This window comes from Leopardus geoffroyi, chromosome D4 (genome assembly GCF_018350155.1).
Source record: "Leopardus geoffroyi isolate Oge1 chromosome D4, O.geoffroyi_Oge1_pat1.0, whole genome shotgun sequence".
NCBI classification, from domain to species: domain Eukaryota; kingdom Metazoa; phylum Chordata; class Mammalia; order Carnivora; family Felidae; genus Leopardus; species Leopardus geoffroyi.
In genome coordinates, this window is record NC_059342.1 from 58399313 (window position 1) to 58424015 (window position 24703).

Here is a 24703-nt window from a genome sequence, read left to right on the forward strand (position 1 = left end):
TGTTGTTGCAAATGGCAAGATTTCATTCTTTTTTTTATGGCTGAGTAATATTCCATTGTATATGTATATGTTTGTGCGTGTATATATACGCATGTGTGTGTATATATATGTATATATATGTGTGTGTATATATATACGTATATATATATATATATATATACGTATATATATACACACACGCACATACCACATCTTCAATTGTTGAATTGATGGACACTTGGGATCTTTCTGTAATTTGGCTATATGCTGCTATAAACATTGGGATGCATGTATCCCTTTGAATTAGTATTTTTGTATTCTTTGGGTAAATACCTAGTAGTATGATTGCCAGATCGTAGGGTAGTTCTATTTTTAACTTTTTGAGGAACCTCCACATTTTCCACAGTGGCTGCACCAGTTTGCATTGCCACCAACAGTGTACAAGTGTTCGCCTTTCTCCACATCCTTGACAACACCTGTTGTTTCTTGTGTTACTGATTTTAGCCATTCTGAAGGGTGTGAGGTGATAGCTCATTGTAGTTTTGATTTGCATTTCCCTGATGATGTGCAGAGTTGAGCATCTTTTCACATGTCTGTTGGCTCTCTGTGTGTCTTCCTTATAAAAATGTCTATTCATTTTCTGCCCATTTTTTAATTAGATCATTCATTTTTTGGGTTTTGAGTTTGGTAAGTTCTTTGTATAATTTGGAAACTAACCTTTTATCAGAATATGTCATTTGTAAATATCTTCTCCCATTCCCTAGGCTGCCTTTTAGTTCTATTGATTGTTTCTTTTGCTGTGCAGAAGCTTTTTTATTTTGATGTAGTTCCAATAGTTTATTTTTGATTTTGTTTCCCTTGCCTCAGGAGATATATCTAGAAAGAAGTTGCTACTGCTGCTGTCAGAGAAGTTACTGCCTGTGTTCTCTTTTAGGATTCTTATGGTTTTAGGTTTCATAATTAGGTCTTTAATCCATTTTGAATTTATTTTTGTGTATGGTGTAAGAAAATGGTCCAGTTTCATCCTTTTGCATGTTGCTGTCCAGTTTTCTCAATAGCATTTGTTGAAGAGACGTTCTTTTTCCCATTGGATATTCTTTACTGCTTTGTTAAAGATATAATTGTGGATTCATTTCTGGGTTTTCTCTTCTGTTCTATTGATCTATGTATCTGTTTTTGTGCCAGTACAATACTGTTTTGATTACTATAGGTTTGTAATATAACTTGAGGTCTGAAATTGTGATGTCTCCAGCTTTGTCTTTCCTTTTCAAAGTTGCTTTGGCTAGTTGGGGTCTTTTGTGGTTCCATACATATTTTGGGGTTGGTTCTAGCTCTGTGAAAAATACTTTGGTAGTTTGATAGGGATTGCATTAAATGTGTAGATTGCTTTGGGTAATATAGACATTTTAACAATGTTTGTTTGTCCAGTCAGTGAGCATGGAATGTCTTTCCATTTCCTTGTGTCATCTTCTTCAATGTCTTTCATCGGTATTTTATAGTTTTCAGAGTACAAGTCTTTCACCTCTTTGGCTAGGTTTATTCTTAGGTATCTTATGTGTTTTTGGAGCACTTGTAAATGGGATTGAGTCCTTAATTTCTTTTTCTGCTGCTTCATTATTGGCGTATGGAAATGGAGCAGGTTTCTGTACATTTTTATCTTGTGACTTTAGTGAATTCATGTATCAATTCTAGCAGTTTTTTGGTGGAGTCTTTTGGGGCTTCTATATACAGCATCATGTCATTTGCAAATAGTAAAAATTTGACTTCTTCCTTGCCAATTTGGATGCCTTTTCATTTCTTGTTGTCTGATTGCTATGGCTAGAACTTCTAGTATCATGTTGAATAAAAGTGATGAGAGTGAACATCCTTGTCTTTTTCCTGACATTAGAGGAAAAGCTCTCATTTTTCCCCATTGAGGATGATATTAGCTGTGGGTTTTTCATATATGGCCTTTTATTATGTTGAGATATATTCCCTCTAAACCTACTTGGTTGAAGGTTTTTATCATGAATGGATGTTGTACTTTGTCAAATGCTTTTTTCTGTGTCTACTGGTCGTATGGTTCTTATCCTTTCTCTTATTGATGTGCTGTGTCACGTTGATCGATTTGTGAATATTGAACCAGCCTTGTAACCGACTAATAAATCCCATTTGATCGTGGTAAATGATTTTTTTAATGTATTGTTGAATTTCGTTTGCTAGTATTTTATTGAGAATTTTTGCATCTATGTTCATCAGGGATATTGGCCTGCAGTTCTCTTTTTCAGTGGAGTCTTTATCTGGTTTTGGTTACAAGGGTAATGCTGGCCTCATAGAATGAATTTGGAAGTTTTCCTTTTTTATGTTTTGGAATAGTTTGAGTAGTATAGGTATTAACTCTTTAAATGTTTATTAGAATTCTCCTGTGAAGCCATCTGGTCCAGCTCTTTTGTTTGTTGGGAGTTTTTGATTACTGATTCACTTTCTTTGCTGGTTATTGGTCTGTTCAAGTTTTCTATTTCTTCCTGTTCCAGTTTTGGTAGTTTATATGTTTCTGGGAATTTATCCGTTTCTTCTAAGCTGTCCAATTTGTTGGCATGTAGTTTTTCATAATATTCTCTTTTAATTGTTTGTATTTTTGTGGTGTTATTTCTTCTCTCTCATTTGTGATTTTATTTATTTGAGTCTTTTTTTGATCAGTCTGGCTAGAGGTTTATCACTTTTATTAATATTTTTCAAAGCACCAGCTCCTGGTTTCATTGATCTGTTCTATTTTTTTTTTAGTTTTTATATCATTTATTTCTGCTCTAAAATGTATTATGTCCTTCCTTCTGCTGGCTTTAGTCTTCATTTGTTAATCTTTTTCTACCTCCTTTGGGTGTAAGGTTAGGTTGTTGAGCAGCAACTTCATTCTAACAACTATCAACACTGAGAGCCTAAGAAAAGCAGAGCGTGCAGGTGTGAGAACGGTGCAGTAGCAGGGTGGGGAAACTGGGATGTGCCCCTTGTGAGGTGGAGGGAGTGGGTGGTGCAAATGCCTGTGTTCAACCATTGGGGGTCATTGTTTCTCCATGTGTGGGAGGGCTTTGCATGTCTTCTCAGCCATAATCCTAATAGAGGATCCACTATACTTGCAGTAGAACAGATGCCTAAATGAAGAAGGTCTCTGATTTCACCAACACAAAAATTATTTTAAATTTGGGTGCAGTATAAAGTAAAATATATAGTTTTGAGTGTTCAAAGAATTTGTAAATTTTCTTATATCTTAGTATAGTAATTGTTTTTTTACTGAATACTTACTATAATCATATAGTGTGCTATTATGGTAAGAACTCTCTGTGTATTATACCACAATGTAATACAGAGCCCTTAGGGTATTACCTATAAGAGTCAGGTGATATTCTATGGCTTTGTGTTTTTAACTCTTTTAACTCATTTAATCCACATACCAACCCTCTGAAGTAGATAGTATTGTTGTCCCCATTTTGCAAATGAAGCAACTGAGACACAGAATCATAAAGTAACTTCCCCAAGATCAAACAATTAGTAAGTGTAGAACCAGGATTTGAACCTAGACATAAGGCCTCCAGAATGAAATGGATCTGGTAGGTCAAATAATTCAAATTTAGGGCCTGCATCCTGCATAGCTGTGGCCTTTGTGACGAGGACCAGGCCATGCATCTGGTTTCTGTTGAAATAGCTATTGGAGCAGCATCATGGAGAGGTGGCACTGTGGTGTGACAGAACAAACTCTGGGCTAGGAATGAAAAATGCCAGTCTTAGGTACATCACAGGAATTTTTCTGAGTATTTTCTCACCTCTAATGTGGGTATTCTAACATCAGTCTCTTGTGTATATTTGGGTTATATTTTCCCCTTTATAGAGTGCCTTTACATGTTGTGTCATTCATCTGTCTCGCCTGCCTTATAGTATTGCTTCAGGGATCAAATGAGTTATATACAGAAGAGCTATAAGGGTTTATCGTTGCTTTTCAAAGTATTTGCTTTTTCTCCCTCATTATTATGTTTTGTCAAGAGTGAGTTATAAAAAATAATTCAGATTTACTTGGATATTTAATGTATAGGTGCTATTCTATAACTCTATGCATGATCTCCTTCTATCATTTTCACACATAACTCTAGTACCCAAGTGTTGTATCAAATAGAAGTTATATTCAGTTCCATTTTCTGCCCTACTGAACAGGAAATGTAGTAGGCACGGATAATCCAAAATAATTGGCTAGCTTTTGGTATTCATTTTTGTACTTAATTTAACTTGAGTCCGTGTGGCTGAGAATTTAGAGTACGGATCTTCCTTGACTTAAAGGGTTATACCCCAATAAACCTGTCATAAGTTGAAAATATCTTAAGTCGAAGATGCATTTAATACACCTAACCTGCTGAACAGCATAGCTTAGCCTGACCTACCTTAAACATGCTCAGAACACTTACATTAGCCTACAGTTGGGCAAAATCATATAACACAAAGCCTATAATAAAGTGTTTAATATCTCTCGTAATTTATTGATTATTGTACTGAAAGTGAAAAACAGAATGATTATATGGGTACAGAATGGTTGTAAGTGTATTGGCTCTTTACTCATGTGGTCGCGTGGCTGACTGGGAGCTACAGCTTGTTGCTGCCCAACATCACAGAGAGGATCATACCGTATATTGTTAGCCTGGGCAAACATCAAAATTCAAAATTTGAAGTATGGTTTCTACTGAATGTGTATCACTTTTGCACCATTGTAAAGTTGAAAAGTCATAAGTTGAACCATTGTAAGCCTGGGACCATCTAAAAGTATTGAGCCTCTTTGGAAAACCCAGCTGGAGACAAGCCATATCTATATATTTAATGTTTATTTATATTCGAGAGAGAGAGATAGAGACAGACAGACAGACAGACAGAGTGTGAGCTGGGGAGGGGCAGGGAGAGTAGGAGACACAGAATTTGAAGCAGGCTCCAGGCTCCACAGAGCCCGATGTGGGGCTCAAACTCTCGAACCATGAGATCGTGACCTGAGCTGAAGTCGGATGGTTAACTGACTGAGCCACCCAGGTGCCCCTAGATAAGCCATAGTTTTAAGACTTGATGTCTTGTCTACCACACTCTTCATTCGTTCCAGTTCAAGAGTCCAGTAAAGAAGCTAGCACCTTCTTCCTACCCTTCCCTCCTTTCCCACACACACCTGTGGTAAAGGCACAAAGTAAAGGGCTATGGGAGAGAGAGAAAGATTGTTTGTTTGTTTGTTTGTTTTTAGGATAGTAACTTACAATTATGGAGGGAACCCCAGAAATCTTTTCCTTCTCATTTGAGCAGTGGTGGCATCAACTGGTGTCAAAGAAGATGCCCAACTGGTGGTAAAGTGTCTGGGCTTCTGAGGTTGGGGCCTTCCTGAAGGGGGAATCTATAGTAGGGGAAACTGCTAAGGTCAAAGCAATACAGTGAAAACTTACCTTAGCATTTTGGACTTTTATAGAGCCATTAGTATAAGCCTCTGTGTCTCCACATTCTCTGTAGCCCATGAGGTTGTGCTTATACAACGTTGTTTCTAGTGTTCTTCTATTTTCATGATGGCAGCATGACTTTCTCTTGAGTCCGTTATTACAAGTGTGGGGTCCGGAACAAGGGAAGGTTCATGATATTGCTCTGCTTTGCGCTGGGCAAACCTCTCTTGGCATACTATGTTTGGTTCTCAGCACTTCACACTGAGGGTCGGTGACAACCTAGTGTGTGTGATCTAAAGAAAGGGCCAAGATGGTAAGGGACGTTAATCATTGGAATGGTGGTTAAAGGAAGTGGAAAAGAGAAAACTTGAAGAGGAAATATTGTTATAATAGGAATATTCAAATTTCTGAAAAGCTCTTACACCAAAGAGGAAGTAAAATTATGATTGTTAGTAAAATTAGTTAACCACTTTTTGAGAGTCTACTCTGTTTAGATATTGTACTAGGCATTCCACGTATGTTGTATGTATTGCAAGACAAAGTTCCATTTCTATTTTATAGATGATGGAACTGATGCTCCGAGAGGTATAGTAACCTGCTGAAGGCCACACAGTTATTTAATGATTTCACAATTCAAACGAAGGTTTTTCTGATTCCAAAGCCTGTTAGCTGTAAGAGTGTATGGACTCACAGCAAATACAGATCATAGGGAGACAGACCTTAGGGGACAGGTGCGAGAAGCTAGCCATCCCTGTTCCCTGGAGAGGAGGGTTAGGGCAGAGAGTGAGAGATCACTTATTGGGACTGTTGTGAAGAGAATTCATACATGGAGAAGATGACTTTAAAATTACATTCCTTTGAATCTCTTCCACTGTGATCTCCTGAACTCCTGTTCCAGGTCCAGTCTAGGCCCATTTGGCCTTTTGGTTCTCAGTGATTCTCATTTGGTTCTCAGAACCTACTTCTGTCCCCTCGTGCATGGGTCAGCATACTTGGATAATTTCTATCCTGAAGCAAAATAAAGCTTGTACAGAGGCTGTTTTTTTTTTTTTTTTTTTTTTTTTTTTTTTTTTTAAATCATGCTTTGCTAGTACCTTCAGCATAATGGTGATTGTGTGTCACCTATGGCACCATCACAAGGGTTTCTTGGATTGTTGTGGAACCCAAACACAGTGCACTGTACTGCAAGTTTGAGCCACTCTGACCAGTCTGTTGTGTAGCTGCTGATTTTAGTGCCTAGATGCTCTTTGCTGAAGATGCCATGCTGGCCTTACCATGTAGGGAAGGAGCATGTAGGGCCTTGGCTAGATAACAGTTTTAGCAATTGATCACATGGTGATGGAATGTGAAAGGCTGGGAAAGAACTCTTCTTCTTGAACTGCTTATTGTCATCTGTTGATATCTTAAAAAATTCTGGAGATGTTTATTGTTACTGAAGAATTTGACGAGCTCCTGTTTTTTTACATATTGGCATTGATTTTACAAGGCAGTTTTGCTAGTTTAAAAAGTTTAAAAGCAAATATATTTATAATTTTTTGTTAATAAAATTTGTATTTTTTTGTAGCTTATTCACCTTGATGAAGATTGTGTAACAGAACTAGCTGTACATCACAGAAATAACAGGCAAACAATGGAGGATTTAATTTCATTGGTAAGAAATATGACATGAATTTGAGAATAATATCTTTTGTTTTATTGTTCTTTATTGATAAAAGAAATATCCTGATAAAGTACATGGAAAATAGTATAGCGTTTTTCAGACCTATGATTTTATCATGGATGTAACTATTCCACTCAATTCTTTTCTCATGTCTGCTGGAGATCCTCTTTAAAAATGACATTGATTTGGGTCTGACTCTTGATTTTGGCTCAGATCATGATCTCTTGGTTCATAGGATCGAGCCCTACATCAGGCTCTGTGCTGAGCATGCAGCCTGCTTGGGATTCCCTCCTTTCCTCCCTCCCTCTCTCCCTCCCTCCCCCTCTCCCTCTCCTTTCTCTCCCCCTTCCTCCCTCCCTCCACCCCCCATGCATGTGCACTCTCTCTCAAATAAAGTTTAAAATAAAAAAATATGACATTGATTAAAGAGAATTACAGTGGGGGAAAAAAAATAAAGAAATAGAAAAAACCAGTCCACAGAGAATTGACAGAGTTCTGATTTTACTACTTGAAATTCCATACATGGAACTATGATTCTGCTGTAGGAATAGGTAAACACAAAGCAGCTTTCTTCTTACCCGAAAGCAACTCCATAGCACCACATCACCCCTAAGCTTATGAAGCAAATACCATGAAATCATTATCAAGTTATTTCAGAAGCTTAATCTCTAGATCACACATGTGTTTTTTCCTAGAGATGGAGGCACTCATAGTTGACTCCCAGTATAATCGAACCTGATAGGCAGGGATTGAGCCCAACTTTGCTCCTGGTTCAGTACTGTCTGTCATTGTCTCTGATTTGTGTTTTGTTTTGTTTTTTTTCTTTCCTAATTTGCAAGGTAAAGACTTAAGCAAAAATTTTTTTTCTAAACAAAGCTTTGCTAAGCCACAATTCTTTTCAATGAGGAGGAGATATAAAAAATTTCTTTTGGATGACATAATAAGCAAAGGTTCCAGAATGTGTATACAAAACAGAATGATAATGTGTTTTGCATGGAAAATGCCTTTGAAGGAATGACAAGGATTGGGCATTGCTGCAAGGCCCTTCATTAGTCTTTTATAATGAGAACTTGAAGTTTCCATTTAAGCAACTTAAAAATAAAAGTATGACTTTTTCTTTAGGATGATCTTTCATAGAGACTTTCAGGTACCTAAGATTTCTTTTAAATTTTTCATTTTAGAAGTTTTGAAATGCCTACAAAAGTAGAACAGTTTAACAATGATCTTCCACGTACTCATCATCCAGGTTCAACAGCTAATGACATTTTGCCAGTTTTATCTATATCCCAGTCCCCTCTCCCATTTGCCTTTTCTAACTAGGATATTTCAAAGCTCAGCCCAGACATCCTGTCATTTTATTGAGAAAAGATTTGGTGTGTGATCACAGACTTTTATTTATTTATTTTTAAACGTTTATTTATTTTTGAGAGAGAGAAGAGAGAGAGCCGAGCAGGGGAGGGGGAGAGAGAGAGACACACACACACAGAATCCGAAGCAGGCTGTAGGCTCTGAGCTGTCAGCACAGAGCCCAATGCGGGGCTCGAACCCCCAAACGGTGAGATCGTGACCTGAGCCAAAATCAAGAGTCAGATGCTTAACTGACTGAGCCATCCAGGTGCCCCACATCACAGACTTTTAAAATCTGAATCCTAAAAGTAATACACTTAGAATTTCAAGAACTATTGAAAAATTATCTTTAAAATAGTATACTTTATGTGATCTTTACATAATTTTCAAACTTAAAAGTGAAATGGGAATAGGGATTATTTTCTTTCCTTCTGATATAGGAAAAGTAGATAATGAAGCACGATATTGTTTTCTGGTGTTACATCTCTAAAGCTCTCAGTGATTCTGAAAGCTAGGCACGAACAACATCAAGAATGCTGTGAAAAAAAGGAATAGTTTTTCTTCCTTTGGACTCTTCTCTCATTCTTAAATGTCTGCTTATACTTACTTTCCAGTACTAGGGATGAGTAGAACATAGGCTATTCATTCTAAATGTGAGATTCTCAACCTTGTGTGGATCCTCTGGGAATCTAAACTAATCCTGATGCCTAGAACCCACCCCCGGAGATTACGGTTTAATTGGTTTGGTGTGTGGCCTAAACATCAGAATTTTTAAAAGCTTTCCCAGTGATTGCAGTATGCAGCCAGGAGTTGAGAAGTACTACTCTAAATTCTTGCTATTCAAAGTATGCTTCGACCAGCAGCATTAGCGTCACTTGGTGCTTATTAGAAATGCAAACTCTCAGAGCCTACTTCAGACTTATTGAATCAGAATCTGTATCTTAATAAAATCCCTAAGTGATACATATGTACATTAAAAGTTGAGAAGCATTGGTCTCAGTCAGTGGTTTTCAACTGGGAGTGATTTTGCCCCTCGGGACATTTTTGGTTGTCACAACTGGGGTGTGTGTACATGATAATGGAATCTAGTGGTTAGAGGCCAGGATGCTGCTAAATATCCCACAATGCACAGAACAGACCCTCACAAGAAAGAATTATCCAGGTCAAACATCAGTAGTGTTGGTTGGAGAAATCTTGGTTTAGGTAGTCTCAGGGAATTCACATTGGTCCTAAGAACTTTCCAGTTTAAGGAGCCTCAGGGACAGCAGGTTTGAGATCAGCTGCTGTGTCTGTTATACTTGTTTTTGGCACCTCAGGAGCTTTGCCTTTACTTTGGGGTCTGGTTAGACAGGACAGACAGAGATCAGGTTAGTGTGATCCTGGGATGGTGCTGCTGATCTTTGTGCAGAGAGAGAAACACTATTATTGTCAAACATTGGCCTCCTAGAAGTCCCGCTTTTATATTATATACATGAGCACTCTTAATCTGCTTTTTATATGCAGCAGTTAGAGTTTCACTGTGTCATGATTTCAGGCTATCCCGCTGTAGCCTGCCTGAGAGCTTCCAGTAGTGGTGCCAGAGCTTCCTTCCACCTGATTGCTTTCCTTACTGCTCCCCTCTTCTTCCAGCTGTGAGTGGCTGTGATTTGTGGGGGCAGCCAGTCATCTGGTATGGGGACTTCATTGAGGGTCACAAGTGCATATGAGAACCAGTTCAGACCAAGACAGATCCCTTCCCCCATCCCTGTAGTGCAAATCTCCCTGTATTCTGGTGGCAGAAGTTTAAAGGCCTCAAGGACCAAGGTCAGGGGAATGATAGTGAGCCACTCCTCAGTTTCTCAAAACACTCTGTACCAGTAACTTGCCTGCCCTCAGCCCAGGTGCCTGGGCAGTTCTTTAACATTTAGCCTGTGTGAGCAACAGCTGGGGAGTTTTAAGTGTTTTTTCTTTTTTTAAAAATGTTTTTAGTTGTTGTTGTTGTTGTTGTTTTTAGAAATGCAACCTTCTTCATAATAGGTAAACCTGTTGGAGCTGCCTAAAAGATAATGGAGACATTGGTTGTGTTAGACTTGTGGATTGACATCACCTGAAAATGTAACTAATGTGCGGATTCATCTGTTATTGAACACAGAACTCCCCTGTGCATCTGATTGTGATGAGTTGTATGCAGTGGCTATGGCCAAAAAAAGTTATAAAAAGGATGCTTTTTTTTGCTTAGGGGTAAAGAGGGGTTAGAGTATGGTTGTAAAACTCTGAGGCAGCTTTAGAAAACTCCATCTAAAACTGTCCAGGTATTGTTTACAGTGCCTGGATTGTGCCAAACCATTGTTGGTACGCAAATGGCAACTTGTTTCTGAGCCATTCTGTAATCAGTTTATGGCATCTCTTTCAAAGAGGTAGGGCTATCATACATGACACCATAGATGTGGCAGGTGGGGAAAAAAAAATCTTGAATGTAGTTTTTGGAAAGTGGAGAGTGGTTATAACTACATAGTTTTTACCCAGTTCCCAAGTACCTTCTCCATGAAACCTTTTCTGACCTTCCCCTGATCCTGTCTGGATTAAAGGCAACATTCTGTGATAATTTATCACAGTATTTTATACCTCTTCCACTCGATTGATAGGTCCGTTATAGATTTCAAAGCATACATGATGACTGTGGCCATCTAAAATATTAACTGATAAAATTTAATAAAAACAGGGTTTTTATTTAGACCTTTTTGGTAGTAGACCTTTTTGGATCATGTGCCTTTTGAGGAGATACATGCATTAAATATTATTCAATGTTGGGACGCCTGGGTGGCTCAGTTGGTTAAGCGTCCGACTTTGGCTCGGGTCATGATCTCACAATTCGTGGGTTCGAGCCCCGCACTCGGCTCTGTGCTCACAGCTCAGAACCTGGAGCCTGTTTTAGATTGTGTGTCTCCCTCTCTCTCTCTACCCCTACCCTGCTCACACTCTGTCTCTCTCTGTCTCAAAAATAAATAAACATTAAAAAAATATTATTCAATGTTATTAAAATTTAACGCTCTTATAGGGTAGAGTCTCCTAGTCTTATGAGTGCATTATTTAGAAACTTTCAGTTATACATAATGGATTGAACAGATATGTTTACGTCCAACACTTGCTAAAACCTCACTAAAATAATAATAAAGGGGTAAAACATTTCGCAAGGGTGATTGGAATAAAAGAGGAGACAAAAAGTAATGTGAGTAAAATTTTGGGAGTTATAAAATAGGTAAGTGGCAGCTGACATAGCATTTTAGAGAAAGCTGAAAGCTAAGTGCCTGCATTGGGAAAAGAAAATAAACAAATTGATTAGGACCTTAGGCTCCAGAAAAGCTTAGGAATCAGAGGTACTCAGAACCTCTGAAGTTAGGGAAGTAAGTAGGGTAGAACAGGAAGATTGGTTGAAAGTCTGTATGAGAAACAATTGGACCCCTAAATCCCTTTCTTTACCTTGAGCTGCATGATAGCCACGTCTTCCTCACCCCAGCGGAAGATAGGAGATATTGACCAAGAGGCACTGTTGTACCACACACAGCTTGTCCATTTTGAAATGGACGCATGGGCACATGCAGTCCTCATATTTAACAGTGAACCACTACCTCTAACCCCTTTCCCTCTTCAACTCTGAGAATGCTGGAACCAGGAATTTATCCTGTTTGCAGTGGGGGTGGGGAAAATATTGGAAGACTCACTTCTAGGGAAAAGCCAAGGGGGAGGACCTACTATACCTAATGGTTGGGAGTTTAGATTCCTGTCTGTTCATTATAGAGGGAAGCCCCCAAGCTGATGAGCAGCCTCAAACTACACACAGACCCTTTAATTAGCTGTGCTTTATAATTCCTCCCCTTTAAATAGAGACAGGCAGCCAAAGATTACTAGACATTTAAGGAAAGCCTCTAACATGAAAATCAGAGATCAAAACAAGTGGTGGGGACCAGGGGTGGGGGAAGAGGAAGAAAAGTAAAGATATTCAGAAATAGAAGATAATGCAGGGAGTGGAAGAAAATGGCTAAGAAATGATAATTAATATTCTCAGAGATAAGAGAAGCTATTTCTTTTTCGAAATAAGAATAAGATGACTAAAAAGGAACATTTCAAGAGATAGCTCTTGAAAATTTAAGATATGACGACAGAAATGAAAAGCTTAGTAGAAATGATTGAAAATGAAATTAAAGGAAAATCTTTCAAAAGTAGAACTTAAAGACAAAGAGATGCATAAATAGAAGAGAATGGGTAAGAAAGGTCCAACATACAAATAATAGAAGTTGCAGGAAGACAAAACAGAAGGAAGAAGGGAAGAAAGCATCAAAGAAATAATACAAGAAGAAATATTCCAGAACTGAAGGTTTCTAAGGTAGTAGAACTGAGTTTTTAAGAATGAAGGGGCTTAGCCAGGGTTTGGAAATGTGGATGAAAATAGATCTGCACAAAGTGGAATTTCAGAAAACTGGGGAAAAGGGAATATCCAAAAAATATCTAGAGTCAAAAACAATCCCCAAAAGATCATAAACAAAGGCTTGGAATCGGAAAGACTTTGGATTTTTCAGTAGTTATATAAGAAGTGAGAAGACCATGGAATAGTGTTTTCAAAACTGAAAGTTATTATCATCCTAAAATTGTATATTCAGCCAAACCAGAATCAAGTGTGAGGATGAAATGCAGTCAGTCACCAGGCATGCAAGATCGCAAAAAATTTACCTCCCATCTATCTACTTTCAGGAAGTTACTGGAGAATATATTGCACCCAAACAAGTGACCAAGAAAGAGGAATCCTTAGGATCTAGGAAACTGGGGACACATTGTAGAATAGAGGTGAAGGGAATCCCTAGACTGACAGTTAAGTTGCAGGTTGAGAAAGAAGCCTGTCCAGAGTGGAGCATGGAATGCACACATCAGGTGGAATGTCTCCAAAATGGCAGCAGAGTGGGGGCCAGATCAGCTGGTGTATGTGGACATGTTGAGGGGAGGTGAAGAGTGCTGGAGAGTGTGCAGATGAATTAGTAAGACGAATAACTGCCTCTTTTTTATTTAACTTCAGGAAAACCAAGATATTAAAGAAGGAAATGCGAAGATAGTACCCTGCATGGTTTAGGTGCAATTCCATATTGGTTGTTAAGATATTAGAATACTTACATACTCACTGGTAAAGAACTGCTACGAGTGCCCTCCCCGTAGCCCATTACCTCCCTTAGGTCCCGTGGGCACCTCCCTCCAGTCTCCCCTGGAACCCAGTGATTAAAAGGTTAATAATTGTCATGGCACAGGTCCCCCAGGACCCTACTCACTCTCAGCCTCTGTTCTAATTGCTTAGAGTCAGGGTACCAATTAAATATTTCGAACATTACCCTTACTTAGTTGTGAATACTATTTACATAATCATAGTAGTATAAATATTGATTTAACTAAAAATTGTCATAAAATTATAGTGGGAGGATACAGGGAGGAAGAATGTATGGGGCAGGAAGGAAAGTTCTTATTTTCCATACTAGGAAATTCATAGATAATATCTGAAGCTGAAGAAAAATTTTAAAGCCATTTAAATTTAAATTAAATTATAAACAACATAGAAACATAGACAAAATAGCTTAAAGTATTTAAAAGTGGTTCCCTCTGGGGAGTGGAAAGTGTGTGTGTGTGTGTGTGTATGTGCGTGTGTGTGTGTCTGTCTGTGTCTGTGTATATGAGAGAGTGAAGGAGACACGGTACAAGGGACAGTTATTTTTTCTGAATGGAAAAAAGTTAATGTAAAATAAAACATTATTTCAAAAAACAACTTTAGTCTTGTAAACAACTTTTTCTTTTTTCCAGTGGCAGTATGATCACCTCACAGCTACCTATCTTCTGCTGCTAGCCAAGAAGGCTCGGGGAAAACCAGTTCGTTTAAGGCTTCCTTCTTTTTCCTGTGGACAAGCCAGTGATACCCCGTTCACAAACACCAAGGTAAATGTTAGAACCTTTTGTGTGAACACCAGCTGCTCTGGCCTCATGCCTGCTCCATTGATGAGTGGGTCCACCACTGGTGTCAAGGAGCCAGAGGCAAGATATTTTATGATTTAAATATTTTTGGTGAGGAAAATGGGAAATTCAGAACTTGAACTCTAAAAATTTCAAAGTTAACATGACATGGAAATAATCCTCTCTTCCCCTTTGTTTTTCACGAAAATAATTTTTGATTGCTGTAGAAGAATTTTAAGTTACAGATAAGCTAAAGGAAAATAAAACTTATGCATAAACCTACTCCCTGTAGATAATATAGTTTTATTTGACTGTGACTTTCCATTCTTTTTTGGTGTGTTTATTTATATAATTTATTTTAAAAATTTTTATTTTAAATGTTTAGTTTTGAGAGGCAAAGTGTGAGCGGGGGAGGGGCAGAGAGAGAGGGAGACACAGAATCTGAAGCAGGCTCCAAGCTCTGACCTATCAGCACAGAGTCTGACACGGGGCTTGAACTCATGAACCACAACACCATGGCCTCAGCCGAAGTTGGACGCTTAACTGACTGAGCCACGCAGGTGCCCCTATTTATATAATTTATGTATATAGTTAATACAAGTGCTTTTAAAGGACACTTGTATTATTGGGTTGGGGATAAAAATTTTTAAAAATTATTGGGAGTAAGATTTCTGAAAATAGGATGTATTGTCTTTTATATGACATGAAATACTTTAATGAATATTTTGATACTCATTTATTTGATGGTTTAGGTTTTTGTTTTGAGCAATAGTTATAGCTCATATAACTCAAATACCTTGTATGAATTTGTTGTGACCATATTTTTTCTACTTTTGTCCTTTTTGTCTCATTTTTTCTTTGTCATGAGTGTTTAGAATGATGGAGAAGCTTTACATTTTTGGAAGCACCATGTCATTCCTAAGAACTCCTATTAGTCTCTATCTTCTGAGTTTTTGTTACCTCCCATGGTTTAAAATACTGCCTTCCAAATCCTTTGCTGGATGGGTGTGGGAACTTTGGAATATAATCAGTCTGATTAATTTAGGTTGCAATTTAAATTAGTCTAGCACTAGGAAATTGTACTTTCATTATTCTCAGAGAGAGAGGTAGTTAGCTCTCTTTATTTAATCCAGTATAGCCCAAATGACTATGTGTGAGGTGATTTTATTTCTCTGCCTCTCAAAATTATGTCAAAAGAAAAGCTACCTTTTTCATGATCTTGTGTTGAATCTTCCTCTGACCTCCCTGAATTCCTTTAATGTTTCATTTAGATCTCTCTCTCTCTCTTTTTTTTTTTAAATGTTTATTTATTATTGAGAGACAGAGACACAGAGCGTGAGCAGGGGAGGGGTAGAGAGAGGGTGTGACATAGAATCTGAAGCAGGCTCCAGGCTCTGAGCTGTCAGCACAGAGCCTGATGCGGGGCTCGAACTCACAAACTGCAAGATCATGACCTGAGCCGAAGTCGGTCGCTTAACCAACTGAGCCACCCAGGCGCCCCTAGATCTCTCTTTATGGCACTTATCAATCATGTGCTGCAGGTATAGGGAATCTTATGTCCCTTCCAGACCCTGTCAGTCTCTGCCTCTCTCCTTTCCTCCCTAGTTGGTCTTTTGGCCAAACTAAGCACTAAAAGTGCCAGGAGCTTTACTTAAAAGTGTACGGGTTTTTTTTTTTAAGTACCAGGAGCTACACTTAAAAGTATAAAGGGATCTCTGAAGTGAAATAATGTCATTCCTGGGATGGTTTTCTAGTCTATTCTTGGAGAGTTTTGTTGGATTGGTGAATACACCATGCCCAGACAGATCTTTTACCCATGGACTCCATGAGTTGTCCTGTCACTCATCCTGCCCACATTTCCAGACCCTTTAAACTTTCAGACTGAAGTGAAGATCTTGGGGTCAAAGAGAACACAAAATCATGAACTCTGTTTCTGATCAAGGTAATTGCAGAATGGCATTAGATAAGTCTGTACCTAGAATAAACTTCAGCAAAATTTTTACATTTATAACACCTTTGTTAACAGTTCTGAGATATTTTCCTAAGCCATTGAATTTTCTTACATCTGGATTGGCCCAATCTCAATTCACCTGCTTCTAAGAATTATGAAGTATTCAAGTATCTGGGAAGATACCTACTCTTCTCTTTCAACTAATGAGCATTGACCCTGATCGTGTAATTATTTGGGCATTATTGAATCAATTTTTATGGTAGGTAGATATTTTAATAATAAGAAATAGTGTAGAAATAAAATTTTGAGTTATTTTCTGCTTTTTATGCAAATCATTAAAACTTGAAACATAGTTTCTTTGTACTGTTCTCCCCTTTGGTAGAATCACCCTTTTTTCTCTGAGGTGTTGTTTATAAGAAAGTAAGTAATCCTGAACTGCTAATCAGCAGATGGCATTTTCAGCAAGACAATAATACAGTCTGATCCAGGAATCAGATTGGTTAAAGATTTGGTTTGGCTAAAGATTGAGAGGTCAAGAGGGCGAAAGTAAGAGGAAGAGAAGGAGGGAGTGAGTTGGGAGGGTAGGTGAGAGCTAGATTGTAGAGAGCTTTGAAATGCCATGTCAGAAGGGTTAGACTTTATGCTATAGGTAATGGGAACCATTGATTTTTGAGCAAGATAGGATAAGTCACTTGACAGGACTGTAATTTTGAAAAATGTATCCAGTGGTATATAGACTTGTTCAGTTAGGGATGTGTGTGTGCTGTTACTCTCTATGGCAGTGCTCGGGATGGCCATCGTTCGTTACTTTTCTCCACTGAGCCTAGATTTAGCTTTAGTATTTTTCTCCGGCTAGCACTCCATGTAGCCAGTTCTAGTTGATGATAATTGGAGAACTCTGTCATCCCTGGTTGAGAGGGTAGAAACACTGGTGGCACAGACCATACTGTCTGTTTGAATAGTTCAGGTCTGAGAAGATGTGTCCTTGAATTAGAACAGTGGCAGTGGGACTGGAAAGTAAATGGTGACGTATGAGAAATTCAAGTAAAATTGTCTGGCTGGCTTAACTAGATGTTGAATTTCGGAAATGGAAGGAGGGAGAAATAAAAGATCCAATTACACTCCATAGTCATAGAATTTAGGGTGTGTCTAGTATACCCTTAGTTTATGGAGGGGGGGGGAGATAAATGACTGTGGGGGTATTGTTAGCACAGGACCCCAAATACTCTGTCCCCAGCTGACCTGTCTTAAAGCTAGTTTATTCCTACTGGGAAAAATTGCTACATATTCTGCATGTATTTGCAAAAAAAGAAACCTGTATTTCAAAGTCATTTCTTTTATGTTTTCTACTTTGTTAGAGCGCTTTTTTTTTTTTTTTTTGAAACATTTATTTATTTTTTGAGAGACAGAGTGAGCAGGAGAGGGGCAGAGAGAGAGGGATTCACAGATTCCGAAGCTGGCTCCAGGCTTGAGCTGTGAGCACAGAGTCCAATGGGGGGCTTGAACTCACGAACCATGAGATCATGACCTGAGCCAAAGTCGGATGTTTAACTGACTGAGGCACCCAGGCACCCCAGAGCTTTTTTTTTGTAGATTTGCAGTCGAGTTGTTTCTCTGGTGTTATAGTGATTATCTGATAATAAAGCCAAATTTATCTTTGGCTAAAGAGTATATATGTAAACATGTTCCAAGACATGTTTGAGAGTCACAGATTCTCCTCATAATTTGTATTGGCATTTTTTGACTTCCTGTTTTCTGTCCTGGATGGTGAGCTCCTTTAGTATACTATCTGATTTGTTTCTGCTTCCAGGGCCTTGCCCTGTGCCTCGAACATAATCTTTTAAAAATCGAACCATGATGGCGTTGTCTCTGAGTTCTTCTATTTTTTGAATAGTCAAAGAATCTGAGTCTAGAAGATATGACAACAAGTGATGAAAATGATGTGGCTGGATTGATAGACTATGACTGGTGTGGAGACAGTTCATCAATAGGTGTGACCACCCCACAAACACCACAGGTTGGTTATTTATTTTACTATTTAAAGCAGTGTATGTTGCCTAAATTATAAAAACATCTAGACTCTAATGTGAGTATGTATAGTAAGTCTGTGTAATATACGGTATTGGGTGTGTGCTTGCAAATTTAATGAATTCCTAAGCCATTGAAGACATTAATGAGAGATTTGTTGGAATATGAACAAAAGGGAAGCCATTTATTTCCAAGTTGAACAAAGCCAAGATTCCATTTTAGAGCACTTTACTGTTCCTCTTTTCGCTTGTCTTTTTTCCCCCTGCCCTCCCTTCCCCTCCCCTCCCCCTTTCCAAAAATGAAGTACAGCTTACATATAGTTAACTATTTGTTAACACTGTTTTAGTGTGCAGTTCTGTGTGTTTTGACAAATGCATACAGTCCTGTGACCACCATCAAAATCAAGAACAGTTCTGTTGCCCCCTCTCCTAGAGTCCCTCATTGTAGCCAACTCCCTATTCCCCCCAACTCAGAGCAGCAACTGATCTGTTTTCTTCTCCTTTTGATAATCTTTTTTTTTTTTTTTTTTTTAAATCTTATTTGGCATTTGTTGAACTTATTGGATGTACAGTGAATGTTATTCCTCCACTCTCTCTGAGGGGGCCACGCAGAGTGCACTCTCTTTGACAGCAGTGAAATACAGGAGCAGGTGTGCATGTTTCTACTCAGGGAAGCTCACTAGAGACTTAGAATCCAAAGTTTTTACTGGGGCTGGTTACACAGGCTCTCTATGTTGGTGGAATTCGTCACAATCACAGAAATTCTAGACTTCTAGAAGAAAAGCTGTCATTCATCATAAATCACACTGCTTGTAGTCTGTACAGTCTGGTACAGCAGGGTTTGGTGCTCCAGCCATACAAACAGACTTATCCCAACAATGTTGGGAATTTTCTAAAAGCTGGGTTACCCAGCTTCCATCCAGGACCTGCTAGGCTAACTCTTGTGTGCAGCAGGGCCCCTATTACATATGTGTAAGAGTGCTATCACATATATACTTAGGAGTGGAATGAGTATCTTCAGCGTTAACAGATAATGCCAGTTTTTTCCCCAAAGTGGTTTTATTAAGTATATTTCAACCAGAAGTAGAAGACTGTTCCCATTGCTTTACATATTTATTAATACTTGATATTTTTGGCTATTTAATATTTTAATATTTTCTAATCTGGTGAGTATAAAGTTATGTCTCCTACATTTAAAAGTCCATTCTTGGGGCGCCTGGGTGGCACAGTCGGTTAAGCGTCCGACTTCAGCCAGGTCACGATCTCGCGGTCCGGGAGTTCGAGCCCCGCGTCAGGCTCTGGGCTGATGGCTCAGAGCCTGGAGCCTGTTTCCGATTCTGTGTCTCCCTCTCTCTCTGCCCCTCCCCCGTTCATGCTCTGTCTCTCTCTGTCCCAAAAATAAAATAAAAAAAAAAATAAATAAATAAAAGTCCATTCTTTCACCACCAGACCTACAGTGATGCTTTGATCATATATCAAGTTGTCATAGGAGTGTATCTGTTTCTGGGCTATATTTTGTTTTATTGATTTTTTTTTTCACCTCTACTACATATCTTAATTACTTTAATTTTGTAATAGTTCTTCTCTCTGGTTGGCCAATTCTTCTTTAAGGATGTCTTGGCTATTCTTATCCCTTTGCATTTCCATATACATTTTAGAATCATTTGGACAAACTTCACATACACTCAAAAATTGAAATTGCATTGAATTTAAGATTCAACTTGGGAAAAATTGAAATCTAGACCCTCAAATCCCCCTATCCATAAACATAGTATGTCTCTTCATTTATTAGGTTTTAGTTAATTGCTTTTAATAAAGTTTTATAAATTTCCCTAGAAAGGTCTTATATTTTTGTTAGATTTATTCCTAAATACTCTTATTTTTTTATTGCTGTTGGGAGTGGTAGGTCTTTTAAAATCACAGTTTTGTATCTGTTACTGGTGTATAGATATGAAATTGATTTTTGTGAATGATCTTATATTCAGTAACTTTCCTAAACTCTTAAATTCTTATAATGTGTCTGTATATTTTTTTGAGTGTTCTGTGTACAAAAGTATATCATCTATGGGTGGCAGTTTTGTTTCTGCTTTCTAATTCTTTTATTAACATTTTTTTAATTAATTAATTAATTTATTTTTTGAGTGATTGAGAGAGAGAGAGACTGTGAGCAGGAGAAGGGCAGAGAGAGAGGGAGACACAGAATCCAAGCAGGCTTCAGGCTCTGAGCTGTCAGCACAGAGCCTGATACGAGGCTCGAACTCATGAACCATGCGTTCATGACTTGAGCCAAAGTCAGATGCTTAACCAACTGAACCACCCAGGCACCCCTCTTCCTTTCTAATTCTTAAACCTTTGATATCTTTTGTTTTTTTTTTATTACTGCACTTAGTAGACCTAGCAATATAGCAGACACTGTTTTTCCAAGTTGTAAAAAAGAATACTTCTTTTATCATTAAGTATGATGTATGTTCTCCCTCTCCCTCTTAAACCTTCCCCTTCCCACTCTCCCTCACTTTCCTTCTCCTTGTCAGCCTTCCTCTCTCTTCACTGCACCTCCCACCCTGTCTTTTTCAAGTTAAGACCTGTTTTTCATTTAGTTCTGGTTTGCTAAGATTTGTTTAAATTTTTCTTTTATAGTGTTTGTTTATTTTTGAGACACAGAGTGTGAGCAGGGGAGGGGCAGAGAGGGAGGGAGACATAGAATCTGAAGCAGGCTTCAGGCTCTGAGCTGTCAGCATAGAGCTTGACGCGGGACTTTGAACTCACCAATACGCGAGATCATGACCTGAGCCTGTGTTGGACGCTTAACCAACTGAGCCACCAGGCATCCATCCCTAAGATTTGTTTAAAGTCATGAATCTGTATTGTAGAAAATACCTATTGAGAAAATCATCTATTTTTGTTTCTTTCACTAGTTGATTAACTACATTAAATAATGTAGTTTGTTATATGTTATATCAATAGTTATGATGTTAAGCCAGTCTTGTATTCTTTATATAAGCCCAGTTTACTATCTTTTTAATACACTGCTGGGGTTAGTTTGCTAATATTTTGTTTAGAATTTTTGCTTCTTTGTTCTTAAATGAAAATGTCCTATAGTTTTCTGTCTCATATAAGTCTTTTTTTCTTATGTAAATTTTAGTTTTATTATTACAGACATTATACATGGATACATTCATCTTGTAAAACATTTAGACAATATAGAACAATGTCAAATAATGCATGAAAGTCTTTCTTCTCTACTTGCATTCTTTTCCATCCATCTGATTTTGGTATTGTGATTATAGTAGTCTTCTAAAATGAATTGGGATGTGTTCCTTTTTTATTCTCTGGAATGGTTTTTAAGAGCTAGGGATTGTATTTTCCTTGAATGCACATAGGACCATGCAGAAAGTATGAATTTGGTCCCTAAACTTATGTGAAATTGCAAATTATTAAAGGGGAATTTTGCTTCTCCAGAGTTAAGCCTAGGACAGACAACATTGTTGTGCTGTCCTCTTTACAGGGCGGATTTATATTTAATTCACAGTTTGATTTTAGATTTTTTATTTTATTTTTTTTATTTTTTTATTTTTTTCAATATATGAAATTTATTGTCAAATTGGTTTCCATACAACACCCAGTGCTCATCCCAAAAGGTGCCCTCCTCAATACCCATCACCCACCCTCCCCTTCCTCCCACCCCCCATCAACCCTCAGTTTGTTCTCAGTTTTTTTTTTGTTTTTTTTTTTTTTTTTTTTAAATTTTTTTTTCAACGTTTATTTATTTTTGGGACAGAGAGAGACAGAGCATGAACGGGGGAGGGGCAGAGAGAGAGGGAGACACAGAATCGGAAACAGGCTCCAGGCTCTGAGCCATCAGCCCAGAGCCTGACGCGGGGCTCGAACTCACGGACCGCGAGATCGTGACCTGGCTGAAGTCGGACGCTTAACCGACTGCGCCACCCAGGCGCCCCTGTTCTCAGTTTTTAAGAGTCTTTTATGCTTTGGCTCTCTCCCCCTCTAACCTCTTTTTTTTTTTTTTTCCTTCCCCTCCCCCATGGGTTTCTGTTAAGTTTCTCAGGATCCACATAAGAGTGAAAACATATGGTATCTGTCTTTCTCTGTATGGCTTATTTCACTTAGCATCACACTCTCCAGTTCCATCCACGTTGCTACAAAGGGCCATATTTCATTCTTTCTCATTGCCACGTAGTACTCCATTGTGTATATAAACCACAATTTCTTTATCCATTCATCAGCTGATGGACATTTAGGCTCTTTCCATAATTTGGCTATTGTTGAGAGTGCTGATATAGACATTGGGGTACAAGTGCCCCTATGCATCAGTACTCCTGTATCCCTTGGGTAAATTCCTAGCAGTGCTATTGCTGGGTCATAGGGTAGGTCTATTTTTAATTTTCTGAGGAACGTCCACACTGTTTTCCAGAGTGGCTGCACCAATTTGCATTCCCACCAACAGTGCAAGAGGGTTCCCGTTTCTCCACATCCTCTCCAGCATCTATAGTCTCCTGATTTGTTCATTTTGGCCACTCTGACTGGCGTGAGGTGATATCTGAGTGTGGTTTTGATTTGTATTTCCCTGATGAGGAGCGACGTTGAGCATCTTTTCATGTGCCTGTTGGCCATCTGGATGTCTTCTTTAGAGAAGTGTCTATTCATGTTTTCTGCCCTGATTTTAGATTTTTTAAAATAATTTTTTTAATGTTTAATTAATTAATTAATTATTATTGTTAATGTTTATTTATTTTTGAGACAGTGCAAGAGACAGAGTGCAAGCAGCGGAGGGGCAGACAGTGGGAGACACAGAATCTGAAGCAGGCTCCAGGCTGTGAGCTCTCAGCCCAGAGCCTGACGCGGGGCTCGAACTCACAAACCGCGAGATCATGACCTGAGATGAAGTCGGACGCTTAACCGACTGAGCCACTCAGTCACCCCAATGTTTATTTATTTTTGAGAGAGAGGGAGAGAGAGAGAGGAAGAGTGGGAGGGGAAGAGAGAGAGGGAGACGCAGAATCTGAAGCAGGTTTCAGGCTCTGCACTGTTAGCACAAAGCCTTATGTGGGGCTCGAACCCATGAACCATGAGATCATGACCTGAGCCAAAGTCAGAGGCTTAACTGACTGAGCCACCCTGGTGCCCCTAGTTTTGTTTTGTTTTTTAAGTCTATTTGTTTTGGAGAGAGAGAAACCACAAGTTGGGGAGGGGCAGAGAGAGGGAGAGAGAGAATCCCAAGCAGGTTGTGTCCTATCAGCAGGGAGCCTGACAAAGGCTTGTCGTGGTCGTGGGGCAACCGTGAGATCAAGACCTGAGCTGAAGTCGGATGATTCACTGACCGAGCCACCCCACCCTGCCTTTCATTTTAGTTATAGCCCCCTCTGGCTTTTCATGAGCACTTTGGTTCTAACTTACCACCTTGCATAGGCCTAAGGCTTCCATGGCTGTTAACGTCCATGCTGCCGGTTATCCGAGGTGGTAGGTAGATGGCCTTAGAGCAATGGACAGCTTCAGCCTTTATTATATCTCTGGATTCATGCTCCTCTTCTTAGTTTAGCCTCTGAGGATTTTCCTTACTTTTTTGCAAGCTCAACCATAAATCCAAAATGATTAAAAAATATTTTGTATGCAACATTTCTGTTAAGAGTATTTTAACATGGGTTTTCTGCTGTAATCACTAAACACTTAGTTTTTGGTACACATTAGAGACAAACCATGGGAATCTAGGCATGGGAAACAATTCCCCAGGGATTTAATTGTGACCATTCTGAGTATTGCCTGAGATCTGGGTGTGTTTGATTTAACACTCAGCCTAAAACATGTTGAAAATGATCTGTCAGTAGAACAGACTAAAGTGATCTACGTGTACTAAAGAGAATTGAATATACATTTTTAAATTTCCTGGTATTGCCAATAATATCCTTTTGAGAGTATTTCATTTTAGTAAAAATGGTGCATGGTAATTTGCAAATGAGTAAGGCATGTTGTAGAGAAATTGACTTTTCTTCTTCTTCATTGTGCTTTATCCAGTAACTTTTTTTTTTCCAGTTTGCCAAGCATTGGACAGAATCAAATGGTCTGGAATCTAAATCATTAACTCCAGTATTATGCAGAGCATCTGCCAATAAATTAAAGAACAAAGAGAATGTATATACGCCTAAGTCTGCTGTAAAGAATGATGAGTGCTTTGTATTTCCTGAGCCAAAGACTCCAGTTAATAAGAACCAGCATAAGAGAGAAATACTCTCCACACCAAATCATTACACTACACCCTCAAAAGGTATTTGCTATATGTACTGATCAGTGGTAAAGTACCTTCAAATTCTATTCTTACCATCTAAGCACATAA

General features: G+C 38.5%; 1 protein-coding gene across 3 annotated transcripts in view; it reads left to right on the plus strand.

Moving 5' to 3' along the window:
• MELK (maternal embryonic leucine zipper kinase) overlaps positions 1–24703 on the plus strand; it is a 93908-nt gene that overhangs the window by 51742 nt on the left and 17463 nt on the right. For all 3 annotated transcript variants that reach the window (XM_045469076.1, XM_045469077.1, XM_045469078.1), the window contains exons 11-14: positions 6973–7059; positions 14233–14364; positions 18225–18347; positions 24403–24634. In XM_045469076.1, the coding sequence (XP_045325032.1) occupies positions 6973–7059; positions 14233–14364; positions 18225–18347; positions 24403–24634 (574 nt within the window). The remainder of the gene's footprint in view (positions 1–6972; positions 7060–14232; positions 14365–18224; positions 18348–24402; positions 24635–24703) is intronic.